Raw genomic sequence first — 13,416 nt, 5'->3', positions numbered from 1 at the left:
TAGCTGCTGCCAGCCCATGGTGGGGAGGTCAGATCTGACCCCGGCTCTCGGGGGGCGAGTGGCCCTGGGCCCTGCGAGGAGCTCCCGTCCTACACCCCCTAGCGCTGCTCCTGCCGGCTGCAAGCCAGAGCCCTCTTCGTAGGGAAGCCTCCGAGCTGCTGGGGGGAGAATCAAGCAGGGGCCGAAGGGGGAACAAAGGCATTTAAAAGGCGGCTTTTTCTACCAGCACATTGTGAGGTTTTAATCCGCAAGGACCTTATCCAACAACGCAGACAATGTACACCCCCCCCATGCAAGGCCAGGCCCGTGACCCCGAGGGCTCAGCCATGGGACCGGGGGAAGGGGGGCGCAGGCCTGCGGGACCCACAGGGAGGGGGAACTACCCCGGGAGATCTGACACCAGCCCCGGGCTCTACTTTGCTTTCCTGCCCAAACGAGGAGGGGTTGCTGGATCCTGCAGATGGGGCCCAGGGCCCAGGCACTTGGGGAGGGGCTCTGCTCTGCCCAGCTTCGCCCGCTGCCCCCTCAGCCAGCAGGGAGCAAGCAGGAGGCTGCACGGTCAAGCTGATTTGAAGCGCCGCGGAGCCGGGACGCGCCGCGCCGGCCGGGGACCTGGTCTGTGCTCAGCCCGCAGAGCGGGGACGCGCCGCGCCGGCCGGGGACCTGGCCTGTGCTCAGCCCGCAGAGCGGGGACGCGCCGCGCCGGCTGGCTGAGGTACAAGAGGTTTCATGCACCGATATGAACTTAGCACCTTCCTGCTCCATGCGCCTGGTGACCGCTCGGGCGTAAAGGAAGTAAAGCAGCCAAGCACCGTAGCCGTGCGAGCTGCCGGGAAAGCCTCCTGGAGCCCTGTGGTTAGCGCTGGGCTTGGCTCCCGGGGCCGAGCTGTAAAAGGCAGGGGAAGTGGCTGCCGGTTGGATTCTGGAGGCAGCTAGAAAAGGAAATTCAAAGGTCGCCCTGTGTCAATCCAGCAGTTTAGCAAACCAAACCCCAGAGGCGGCGCTCACACAGCCCTGCCCGGGGTGAAAGACGGACCCCGGTCCTACGTCTCTCCCAGCCCCCGGCAAAGCGGCGCTCCCCCGCCGGGGGTCTCAGTGCATCCCCTGCCGTAAGAGCAGGTTCATTCCCTCCTGCCGCTGCACACGCCTCCCCGCTTTGACCTCTCGGCTGGTGCGAGCGCTGCCCCTCGCGGCCTGGCGCCAGGCACAGAAATCTCAGAGAAGAGCCTTACAAACAAACAGTCTCATTTATACAAATATAGTGTTTTATAAAGAACATTTCCAGTGCAATCAATTTGCACTTCCTGAGCCGCTCTCAGCATTGCATTCGCTAGAAAATAATTTAGCTTTGAGGAAGTGCTCTCCAGAGTCGGGGGCAATTTTTAAATTCTCTCCAGTACGGCTACAGTCCCATTATAATTATTTTACACCAGAAAAACCACCGCAAGTTCTGAACAGAGCCATGGTTGGTGACAGTGGCCGAGCCTGCCCAGCTCCGTATTGCTCTCCTGGGAACTGGCCGTAAGATGCAGGCTGTGTGTCGTAGTGCAGAAGTCATTTCACAGGGATTGTTCCTGGATTCGTCGAGGTTCGCGCCCAGGAGCTGGGAGATGCAGGGTAAGGAGGCGCTGTCCTGGCCCGGGTGTCCAGCAGCGCCCTTTGCATGAGGTTTAACGGGATGCCACGGCTCGCACGGGCGCCCCAAGAACATCCTGGTGGCAGGGCAGAGAACAGACATGGATCCCTGCCACCGCGGGGAGGGATACGGAGCTGTAAATCCCCGTGTTTAGCCCCATATTGCTGGGGACATGGTGCAGGCGTGGAAGGGCCAGCGATGCACCTTCCAAGGACAGGCCCCTCCCGGCACATCAGCAGCTTCCCCAGCGCCCTGCGAGTTGCTCCAGCCAACTGCACGTCCCAGGTCTCTGCGGCTGCCCCCACCCAGCCAGCAGCCGGGGGGAACAGCGCTGGGTGTGCGTGGCACCTGGCGCCCGCGTGCTCACAACTCCTTATCCACGGGGCTGGAGAAGATCTCGGCACAGCGCTGGGTGAGCGTGGCACCTGGCGCCCGAGTGCTCACAGCTCCTTATCCACGGGGCTGGAGAAGATCTCGGCACAGCGCTGGGTGAGCGTGGCACCCGGCGCCCGCGTGCTCACAGCTCCTTATCCACGGGGCTGGAGAAGATCTCGGCACAGCGCTGGGTGAGCGTGGCACCTGGCGCCCGAGTGCTCACAGCTCCTTATCCACGGGGCTGGAGAAGATCTCGGCACAGCGCTGGGTGAGCGTGGCACCTGGCGCCCGCGTGCTCACAACTCCTTATCCACGGGGCTGGAGAAGATCTCGGCACAGCGCTGGGTGAGCGTGGCACCTGGCGCCCGCGTGCTCACAGCTCCTTATCCACGGGGCTGGAGAAGATCTCGGCACAGCGCTGGGTGAGCGTGGCACCTGGCGCCCGCGTGCTCACAGCTCCTTATCCACGGGGCTGGAGAAGATCTCGGCGAACTTGCGCAGCTGCTCGTTGGCCGTCTGCGATTCCTCCTGCAGCCGCTGGTTGTTCTGGCGCAGATTGGCCACCTCCGCCTGCAGCACCACCTTGTCCTGCTTCTCCTGAGCGAGAGAGGGGGGGTGTTTGGAGAGCTCCCGGCTGCAGCCAGCCCCATCCCCGGCCGGGCCACCAGCCTTCTCACAGCTCCACAGCAAACGGGAGCAAGGAGTGAACCCAGGAGTCCTGGCTCCCAGCCCACCTGGCTCAAACCCGCTAGGCACCCCAGCCCCCGGGCACAGACACTCCTGCCCGATGGCGCTTTCTGAGAGGCTGCCCAGTGGCAGAGAGAAGGGGCTGCCCGGTGGGGCCAACAGGAGGGGAAGGGGGCAGCCCCGATGCGAGCCCCTTACTTTCTGCAGGTCGCTGTGTAGCTGCTTCAGCATGGCCTCCAGCTGACACACCTTTCCCGTCAGGTCCACGGGCAGCTCCTCGCTGGGGGAGAAAACATGGGTCAATGCGTCTCGCCGGCCTGCCGGGGGACCCAGCGCGGGCCAGGGCAGCTGGCAGGGCTGCGGAGACCTGATGCAGCCCCTGGGGAGCGCAAGCCAGGGCAGCATCGGGGCAGGGAACAGGCTGTGGGTGTCAAATGGGGAAGGATGAAAGGCTAGCGCTGCCCTACAGACACACACAGCTGTGATGGGGGCTCCCCAGGCTCTCCGCTCACTGGCAGACGGCTCCCACGGCGCCCTGCCCCGTGGCGCTCTGGCTGCAGCGCCAGCTCCATGGATAGCCATGCCAGGAGACACGCTGAAAGGTTGGCTGGGTTACTGCCACCAGGAAGAGGCGCTGGCTTGCCTGAGCCCTCGCCCGCAGCCCAGGCCTGCTGCTAGACACAACTGCCCGCCAGCCTCTGCCCGGCCCCCCCATTACAGAGAGGGGCAGGAGCCAGGCTCCCGCGGGCTCCCTGCTTACCTCATGGTGGGCGTGGTGCGGGGCGTGGGCTGTCTCTCCAGGCTGGGCGCCGGGGGGGCGTCGGGGCTCAGCGCGGAGTCGTTGAGGGAGAAGAGGGAGACGGCTCTCTGCACTGCAAGGCAAAGGGATGGCTGTGTTTTGCTGCGCCCATGCCGCCTGGAGGGACCCGCGCCGCCTGGGCCCTGCCCGCCTCAGCCCTCGCCAGAGCACGAAGCTGTTTGCGGAGCTGTGGCAGCCCCTGAGTCACTGCTGCGTGCCGGAGAGAAGCTCCTCCCGGAGCCCCGTTACCAGGCAGCGCCCCCGGCCTGACTCACGCCTGGCCCGCGCAGCCCTCCGTGGGCGTCAGGGGCTGCCAGCCCAGCATCTCAGCCCCAGAGGAGTCGCACACTGACTGCCCGTCCTGCAGCATTGCCGGCCGGCGGCTGGGGGGTCCGTGGGCAGAGACCGGGCCAGCAGGACTCCTGCTGCGTGGCCATGGCCGTTTCCCAGGCAGGGTGACGTGCCATGGCCAAAAGGCCACGGGAAAGTTTGAACCACGTCAAATGCAGGTAGGGGGAAACGCCCACGGCACAAGTCCCCCCTCCCCCCCCGGCTAGGGGCGCCAGTCTCCACCGGGGCCCTTGCAGGACACCCCTGCCGAGCCCATGGACCCGCTGCCATGGCCCCTCCTCACACACCTGCAGCCCCTTCCAGAGTTAACCCTGCTGCCCCACGGCTCTCTGGCTCCACGCCTTTCTCTTCCAAGCGGAAATCCGGGGGTTGAACAGGCACGGTTAGGAACGGGGTGGGGGGTATTTGTGTGGGGCTGAAGCAGGCACCCACCCCCACAGATCGGTACATGTCAATGCGGGAAGGGGGGAATGGGAAGAGACAGGGCGGTGAGAATCCGCGGGGGCTCAGATCTTCCAGCGCTGGCCTCCCGCGGCACTCAGCTCCTCTCCCCAGGCTAGCAGCCTTGCCCAAACAGGGGCTGTTTAGTTTGCCACGTTGGCTGGGAGGCTGGCGAGGCCGCGGCTCCCTGGGGAAGTCCCAGGCGAGGTGACGAGCCGGACCCAACATTGTCTAGAGTCGGCAGCCGGGTACGGTGAGGAGCAGCTCGCCCCACAGCGCCCCACAGCGCGAGGGGACCCGGGGGATTTTCAGGCTAATTTGGAGACTGCCGTCTGCACAGCCTGCGAGAGCTGGTGCGGGGGGGCACCTCACCAGCAAAGCCCCCCCACCCCCAAGACGCTGGACGTGGGGAGGGGCAGCAGTGTGAGCTGATGGATACACTGGGCCCCGCACACAGCGTTGGCCCTGCTCCCCACCTCCCCCCCTGCTCCCCCACGACCAGGCCCCATTGCTTCCTGGGGCCCAGCTCTGTGCTCTAACCACTAACGGCGCTGCCCCAAGCCAGCAGGGCCTCGGGGCTGGCGCAGCGCCAGGGGAACAGCCTCCTACCTGAGGAGGGGTCTCGGTCACAGCAGGGTGCTGGGCGCCCGTATTTCTCCCTGAGCCGCACGACAAGGGCTCCCGTGCGTCTCCTGGGGTGGGGCTCCCGGCCACGTGAGCGTGACGCACAGACAGGAGATTCGACAGGTCCGGACCCATTGTGGCTCGAGGGCGCTGGGCGGAGCCGGCCCAGACGGAGCCTTTCGCCAGGCACTGCCAGCCTGGGTGAGGCCTGGCTCCCAGGGCAGCCGTAGCGCTGCTGGGGTTACGCCGGCTGGGAAGGGGGACGGGTTCTACTGGATTCCAGTGGAACGGGCAGTAGCAAAGCCACCAGCCCCTTGCTCACCCCACCTGTGGCAGGACAGGTCTGGGGCAGAAACGAGGGAATCCGAGCAGGGGCCCTGCTCACAGGGACCGTTGTGACCAGCTGCTCCAAGCTCCTGCAGCACCGCGCCCAGGGAACCCACCCAGCGCAGACCGTTCTCCTCCTCGCACGCCCAGTGCCACCCTACAGACACCCCACGGCCAAGAGCCCATCGCCCACCCGGGCAGCTGCGAAGAGACCCGACGGGGACACCCCTTGGAATCCGCTCCCGCTCTGGGGACTTGAGCCAAGCCCCCCAAATCACAGGACGGCTCTGAACCTGGGGCCCACCCCTCCCTCTGGAGGACACTGACCAAGTGCTGAGCTGGCAGGGGACAACGTGAGGGACTCTGCCCGGTCCCGCTGGCCTGGGGCTCCCTGGCTCTGAGTCGGAGCTAGGAGGGGTGGCAGAGATGGAGCAGAGGGACAGCAGCTCTCACGGGGAGGAGACTCACGAACGGTGCACAAATGACTCACGTTAGCCATGTGGCTTTGAAACCCCCAATTCATACCCACTTCCTGTCACTGTCCCACCAACCCCCATGGCACGTCCCGCCCTGCTGCCCCCAGCCCCAGGGCGCTGGACCAGTGTGTACCATGGGGGGCTGGGAGCCATTGAACCCAACTGTAAACCCTAGATAGGATGGAAACCACTTCAAGCCAGGGGGTGCTGCAGCCCCGCCGCACCCCTAGTTCCAGCACCTGCCCCCCCCCCAGCTCCGTTCTCAGAGCTCTACGGCCAATGAGGCTACAGTCAGTATCAATCACCGTCGCCTCCTGCAAAGGGAGGTCGTGCCTCAGTTTCCCTCTCGCTGCCATTAACTGGGCAATACTTTCCCCATGCCGCAGCTGTCTGGGCGCGGCTCGGCGAACTGGCAGCCAGCAGCACCCCCCACGCTGTCTGGGTGCGGCACGGCTCGCAAACTGGCAGCCAGCAGCACCCCCACGCTGGCAGGCCACGGCTCAGCTCCCTGGCCGCGGGGAGCCAGTGTTCTGCAAACGCCGGGGCTCCTACCTTCATAGGCCTTTGCAGCGTTGACCAGGCTGGACCATTCCAGGCCAGCTGCCGTGTCGGGCAGGGGCATCAGCCCCGGGTCGAGGCGTCTGGGAGGCTTGTCCCGCGCGTCGCTCAGTGACAGCTCCGAGGCAGAGATGGTGGCTTTGGGGAGAGCAGAGGGGTCAGAGGACGCTCGGAGCGCCGGGAAGCAGGCCCAGCACCCCCCGGAGCAGCACGCTGCCCTGCTGCCAGCTCCCCCCCATTGCCCTGTGGTTATGCCGGGGCCAAGTGTAGCCTGGGGGTGAGCACCCCAGCTTGTGGGTCAACCAATCATCCCCATTAGCACATTGGGGCTGGTCTGCAGAATCTACATGCTCCAACCCTTGGATCCAGCCCCACCCCAGCTCCTGGAACCGACGCTGGGGCCCCGCACACACCCACAGACCCCACCCCGCGTGGGGCCCTTCTCCAGCACCTAACTGGAGCCTGGGGCGATCTGCCAGCGGGGCCTTGCCTCATGGCCACTGGCAAGAATCGGGCCAGCGCTGGGAGGAGGGACCGACGTGCAATGACACGTCCAGGCAGAGGCACGTGGGAGAGAGGGAAGGAAGGGGCCGGTCCCGTGACGGTTCAAGGAGACCCGCCTGGGGCTGGATGGAGACGCCCTGGCTCTTCCCAGAGGGGGAGCTGCGCCCACCCGCGGGGAGAACCAGCTCTCGTCAGCTAACAAGCACACGTGCAGCGCATGACATCTCTCTGCCAGGCAGGCCCCTGTGTGCGCTCCTGACGGACGGCAGCACCAATGTCACACGCTACCCTGCCTCTCTCTCACATTCGTCACCTAGGGACCCCCAACCACGGTACATCACCGCCCCTTTCACAGCGAGGGGAAGTGACGCAGCCGGAGTCACACAGCAGGCCAGTGGCAGAGCTGGGGATAGAACCCAGGAGTCCTGGCTCCCAGCCCCCTGCTCTAACCACCAGCCCCCACTCCCCTCCCAGAGCCAGAACCCAGGAGTCCTGGCTCCCAGCCTCACCCCCTGCTCTAACCACTAGCCCCCACTCCCCTCCCAGAGCCAGAACCCAGGAGTCCTGGCTGCCAGCTCCCTGCTCTAACCACCAGCCCCCATTCCCCTCCCAGAGCCAGGGACAGAACCCAGGAGTCCTGGCTCCCAGCCTCACCCCCTGCTCTAACCACTAGCCCTCATTCTCCTCCCAGAGCCAGAACCCAGGAGTCCTGGCTCCCAGCCCCCTCCTGCTCTAACCCACCAGCCCCCACTCCCCTCCCAGAGCCAGAACCCAGGAGTCCTGGCTCCCAGCCCCCTGCTCTAACCACCAGCCCCCATTCCCCTCCCAGAGCCAGGGACAGAACCCAGGAGTCCTGGCTCCCAGCCTCACCCCCTGCTCTAACCACTAGCCCCCACTCCCCTCCCAGAGCCAGAACCCAGGAGTCCTGGCTCCCAGCCCCCTCCTGCTCTAACCCACCAGCCCCCACTCCCCTCCCAGAGCCAGAACCCAGGACTCCTGGCTGCCAGCCCCCCACTCTTACCGAGACCCGTGCCATACTCACATTTCTTCTCGGGGAGGCCGCCGCTGCCCGGCTGCGGGTGCTGCCGCCGGGTGGGCAGCGTGTTGGATGGATAGGTGCTGGTGAAGAGGACGTCGCTGGCCAGGGACTGTTCGAAGCAGGTGGCGTTGGCGTAGCTGGCGTCTCTCCTCCCGCTGCACAGGCTCTCGTCTGATAACGTCCGCTGGAGAGTCTTCTGCGGAGACTGTCGCAGAAACAGTTACTTCCCACGATAACCCGGGGTCACTACTGGGGGTGTCACATCAGCACCGAGCAGCCTCATTGGAGACTGGGGCTGGGGACGGCACAGTGAGCGACTGTTCCTGCCCCAAAGAGCTGTGTGGGAGGGGAAACTGAGGCACAGAGAGGGGAAGGGATTCGCCCAAGGTCACACACTAGATAAGTGACAGAGCTGGGGATGGAACCCTGGCTCCCCAGCCCCCACTCCCTGCCCAGAGCTGGGAACAGAACCCAAGAGTCCGGCCCACTGGAGCCTCAACACTGCTGTTAGATGGATGGGCAGGGAGCAGAGTCCCCCTTGTTAGTGGGGCCCACCCTGTCGGCCTGCACGCACCATGGCTCTCTCTGGCTCCGGGCCCAAGCCGTCCATAATGATGAGCTTCTTCAGGTCGTCCTCAATGGTGGACTTGTAGTTCTTGCGGGGGGAGCGCAGGTCCCGGAGTGACGCCCGCAGCCTGGGCTGCCCAAAGACGTTCTTGGTGTTCATGTCGATTTGCCTAGAGCAGCGTGGGAGGGGACGTGCTCAGAGACTGGCTCCAGGAGCAGTCCCGTTAGCCAAGAGCACGGCAGGCCCGATGGTCAATGCCCGTAGGCAAGAGGGGTGTCTGCCTCCCAAAGCCCCTGGGTGTTTACAGCCCTTCTATCGGGCAGGCGAGCCCCCACCCCCTGCTCCTTTGAATCCTATGGAAAACTCTGTCTGCCCCGGTGCTCCGGCTGGATTCGGGCGTCACTCGTCAGCTCTCTGGGGCAGGAACAGAGACTCCATTTGTAAAGCATCGAGCCAACGCAGGAGTGATGGAAACCATCATTTTTCTCACAAATTTCTGCCCGGTGCGAGTTATTTGTAGGACAGCTGTGCCCACTGACCCCGGCTGAGATCGGGACCCCATCAGGCTGGATACTGCCCACTGACCCCGGCTGAGATTGGGGCCCCATCGCGCTGGGCGCTGACCGAGATCAGGGTCCCGTTGTGCTGGGCGCCACCCAGACCCCGACCGAGATCCGGGCCCTGTTGGGCTGGGCGATGCCCAGACCCCGGCCGAGATCGGGGCCCCGTGCACAGGACCAGTGAGACAGTCCAAAGAGCATATGGTCTGGACAAACACAGAGATAGGCAGGGAAACTGAGGAACAGAGCTGTGACTTGCTAAAGGTACAGCAGGTGAGATGTGGGGTTACAACCCAGGAGTCCTCCCCACTGGGCATGTCTGATTAGGAGATTCACGGGTGGTGCGATTCGACAGCCCGAGCTGGGGCCCGGCAGAGATGGGCAGGAAAAGCTCTGCCCAGGCAGTGACTGGCCCAATCCTGGCTTTTCTGGAGTGCTTCTCATGCCCTGGCCGGCGCGGGAGCAGCAATGGATCCAGTGGGGCAGGTGAGACCAGGGGCTGCGCCGTTTATTAGCCTTTGTAGGAGGCAGGGGAACGACGGAGCCTGCGAGTGAGAAGGGCAGGCCCTAAACCCCAGGAACGGGGCCACGGCTTTGGTCTCCTTTTCATCCACCAGCCTTGCTAGGCGAAAGGCCGGGAGGCACGGCTCCCGGCTGCCTCTTGCAGAGATGCATTGCGGCAATGGCAGGCCCACAGCGCGTCTGGCCACGCAGCAAAGAGCCGTGGCCCTCTCTGGTGGGAGCGCCACGCTGGGCAGGAGTGGTCCGAGACAGGCACATGGCCGCCATCCTCTCTGACCTCGGACTTTAACCCCTGTTGTGCTGGAGGGGTTTGCGTGCATCCTTGTGGGCACAGCTACCCATGCCGAGATGCCAGAGCCTTTCTCCATGCCCTGTGAGAGGTGGCCCAGAGCAGGGGCCCTCCTGCCTTCCTGCGTGGGGGGGGCGGGGAGATTCAGACCCCTCGTTCCAGCTCCTCCCACCCTGCACTCAGGCCCATGTGCTGGCGGCAGCTGCAGACCTGCACTGGTGCCCACGGGGGGCCGCCTATGCCCACCTCCTCAGGTACCAAGCAAGAGCTGCCCGGGCTGGGGGCCGGGGCACCGGTAGGAGTGAGCTCGGCTCAGAACTCACGGTCCGACGTGCACCGAGGCAGCGGACGAGAAGCTACTGAAGGCTATCGCTCGAGTACCACTGACTTGGCCAATCCCCATGGCAGAGATCCCGCTCGCCTGGCGCTCTGCTCAGCCCAACCCACCAGCCGGCGGCCCAATGAGAAGCACTTACTTCTTTGGGTCTGTGAAGGCCACAGGTCTCGTGGGGGTCTCCTCGGCTCTCTTCCACCCCAACGCGGGCTTGTTCCTGCTGGTCTGTTTGGAAAAGAAGGATTTGGGGACAGAGGCAGACAGCTGGAAGGAGCTGGACTGGGACATGTGTGGGGGCCTGGGATTCTCAGCCACGGGCGTTTTGTAACCCTGAGCAGGGCGGCCTTGTCGCAAACTGAAATTACTACAAAGTAAAACAAACAAACAAAAAACGAAATCAAATCAATTCCAGGTCAGGCGGAAATCCGATTTCACCCCCAGCACCAGTGCCCCCTGGCTGGGAACACGCCACTCTGGGGTGACCCCCTTTCCTCCCCCCTTTTAAAACACCACAACCGGTACAAAACCCGGGAGGTTTCTGGGTTGGGATTAAAAATCTGCTGCTCCGCGGCAGCGCTGGGTTTGGGCCAGAGACTAGCACGTGGCCCAGTCTCTGGGCTTCAGCGGGTCTGAGCATTTAAAGGGACACTGGCACTTTACAAACCAGCCCTGCCTGAGAACGTCTGACCTGCTGGTTTCACAACGGGGCAAGATATGCAGCTGTGAGCAGGGACTGGAGACCCTGTAAAGCCCGACCTGTGAACGGGGACCCTGGACAGGCACCCCCAAATCACTCCCGGAATCGTGACCCCCCGAAGTTTGTGTGTAAAGTCTATTTGGCTCGGAGTTTCCAGTTTGTGACTGTGAGAGGGGAACGGTGCTTTGAAGAGAATCACTCTCCCGGCTGCCCCTCTAGCTGGGGAGAGGGGATCAAGCAAACACGGGGCTGTAAAACCCCAGAACCTGGCAGGGGAGTCGTGGCTGGGGTAGGAGCTGTAGCTGCATTTCACTGTTTCAGTGGAACAGATCCGGTGTCCCTTAAACACGGCTGAGATAGCAAACCTGGCGGGGGGGGCGGGGGGGAGATGAGCACTAGCGGACAAGCAGGGTGTTGCCAACTCATGAGATTTGGGGCGTTTTTCCTTTAGGGCCCAGCTGCTGGAGTCATGTGATTAGGGGGTTCTGTGCCTTGGTGGTTACAGAGAAAGGCCTGAAAGTGACACCCCAGGAGCTCCCCCAACCAACAGCCCCACAGCGGGGGGGGAGCCAGATGTAACCCCTCCCCCAAGCTGGGCCACAGAGAGGGCTGCAGACTCTGTCCCCAGCACGAAAGCAGGGTCTTTGCAGTGGTACCAGGACATCACCCATCCGATCTGAGCTACGTTTACGCCAGGCCTCAGCCCTTCCCCCACCTACCTCTCGGCAGTTCCTGGGTATTTTGCTGCGTGCTCAGACCTCCCCGGCCAGCGTCTCGCACCCAGCCTGGCACAGCACGACCAGCTCCAAGCACCGGCGGAGGAAGGAAGTGGCTGGCCAGGGAACTGGCTCGTCCCCAGTTCCCACCTCTGTCAGCCTCCCAGCAAGAGCTCAAGCAGAGCCCTGGAGCCTTCCCATTGCTGGTGGTGGGGGGGTTCCCCTGCTTCCCTCCCATCCCCACCCAGCGCTCCGGGCTGCGCAGGCCGGGTTACCTTGGCTGCTTGAAGAGCTCACTGCCATGGCTGGGGGCTGCGGCAGGCCCGGCCGCGCCGGCCCCTGTGGCGTATAGCTTGGGCCGGTAGCCTCGGCTGTGGCTGCCCGCGCTGACGGCGGGCGAAGGCTCCCTCCTCTTGCTCCCGGGCCTGGCCCCGCTCTCGTGCAGGCTGGCGTAGTGGGCAGAGCCCGGCGGGGCTTTGGGCAGCTGGTCTCGCTGCGGCCCCAGGCGGGAGGGCTTGGCGTAGAGCGTGGTGTCAATGCCGCTGTCGCTGGAGCCCCCCTTGGAGACGGGGTCTGGCTCACCCTCGGCAGGCTCGGGCGTGTCAAACCAGCGCTCGTCACTGTGGCTGCTGGAGGCGTTGCTGGACAGCGTGTTGCTGCTGGAGTGGCTGGAGTACTGAGCCTCACCCTGCAAAGACAGCCCCTCCGCGGGTCACCGGAGAACGGCGCCCTGGACTCCCGCTGCGCGCCCACCACTGGGGGGCTGAGCGCCGCCCAGCCGGGGAGCCCCCGGGAGAGCCGTGGGGCTCCAGGTAACTCGGCAGGGCTGGGGTCCTTTCCGATTGCTGGGTCTGGGGAAGGCGGGTGCAGCCCAGCGGGTCGGTTGGGGCCACGCCTGAGGTCACTGGCACACAGACTAGCAGCGGTGTACTCGCTGGGGAGATCACGGGGACGGCGCGCTGTCACCGGGGCATTCGAAAGTATCACCCGCAGCAGGACGGCTGTGCCCGGCAGGTTAGACAACAGCCGTGCCCAGACTACGCTGCAGCGGAGGCTGGCCTGCTTTGGGGATGTGACGGAGCAGAGCTCTCGTGCAGCGCTGCCAAGCCAGGACAGCCGCCGAGCGGCTCCATTGCTCAGCCATGGGGCTTGCAGCGCCTCTCCTGCTGACAAATGGGTCTAACTGGACCAGTGACTGGCTCTGCCCCGGCGCCAAACGCTCCCGGAGACGCGCTCAGGTGGGTATTGCTCTCAGGACATAGCACGGCCCTTCCTAAAGCACACAGTGCTGGGAACCATGCTGAGCACACAACCTGGGGCAGCGCTTACTGCCTGGCCACCACCCCCAGAACAACAGCTCCCCTTCAACTGGGGGCAGACGCTGACACAGGGGCTCAGCTTCCCTGGGGTATCTGCCCCCGCGCGGTCGCCTCCCCATGGGCAAGGCCTCTGCACGAGACAAACCCTACGAACCGAGCCGCCTGCTTCTCACCAGGGGAGAGCCAGGACGGCCCCACGGCTCACAAGGGCTGGGGCGGAGGGGCTTGCATGCTGTAACAGTGCCCATACGGAGAGAAGCTCCACTCACTTTGGAAGGCCGGTTGGAAGAATCCTTTCCTGCCAGCTCCTGTCTGCTGGGCCGCTTGCTCATGCTGCTCCCCGTCGCAGCAGGGAGCCTGGACTGCACCGGCACGTGCCACAGGGGCTCTGCAACAATCCACCACCACGCCACATCAGGAACGACACGCACAGCAGGCCCCGTGGATCCCCGCCCCACCCTGCCCTGCGGTGAAAGGAGCGCAGTGCCACTGCACAGCAGCACAGGGCAGCTTTAGGGAGCTGGTAATTAGCCATGGCTAGAACGTCGGCTCCTGCAATCGCAGCCACTAGGGGACAGGGCACTGCTCCTCCCT

General features: G+C 64.6%; 1 protein-coding gene across 7 annotated transcripts in view; it reads right to left on the bottom strand.

The window, feature by feature from the left end:
- Positions 1 to 1,247: 1,247 nt before the first annotated feature.
- SIPA1L3 (signal induced proliferation associated 1 like 3) overlaps positions 1,248 to 13,416 on the bottom strand; it is a 116,607-nt gene continuing 104,438 nt past the window's right edge. For all 7 annotated transcript variants that reach the window (XM_065571383.1, XM_065571382.1, XM_065571386.1 and 4 more), the window contains 9 exons: positions 13,092 to 13,210; positions 11,779 to 12,191; positions 10,233 to 10,454; positions 8,392 to 8,554; positions 7,821 to 8,022; positions 6,269 to 6,412; positions 3,459 to 3,570; positions 2,897 to 2,978; positions 1,248 to 2,608 (listed from right to left, as the gene is read on the bottom strand). In XM_065571383.1, coding sequence (XP_065427455.1) covers positions 2,462 to 2,608; positions 2,897 to 2,978; positions 3,459 to 3,570; positions 6,269 to 6,412; positions 7,821 to 8,022; positions 8,392 to 8,554; positions 10,233 to 10,454; positions 11,779 to 12,191; positions 13,092 to 13,210 — 1,604 coding nt within the window. In that variant the 3' untranslated portion in view covers positions 1,248 to 2,461. The remainder of the gene's footprint in view (positions 2,609 to 2,896; positions 2,979 to 3,458; positions 3,571 to 6,268; positions 6,413 to 7,820; positions 8,023 to 8,391; positions 8,555 to 10,232; positions 10,455 to 11,778; positions 12,192 to 13,091; positions 13,211 to 13,416) is intronic.

Source organism: Chrysemys picta, chromosome 17, assembly GCF_011386835.1.
Source record: "Chrysemys picta bellii isolate R12L10 chromosome 17, ASM1138683v2, whole genome shotgun sequence".
NCBI classification, from domain to species: domain Eukaryota; kingdom Metazoa; phylum Chordata; order Testudines; family Emydidae; genus Chrysemys; species Chrysemys picta.
Note: the sequence above shows the minus strand (reverse complement) of the source record. Positions and strands in the feature narration are given on the sequence as shown.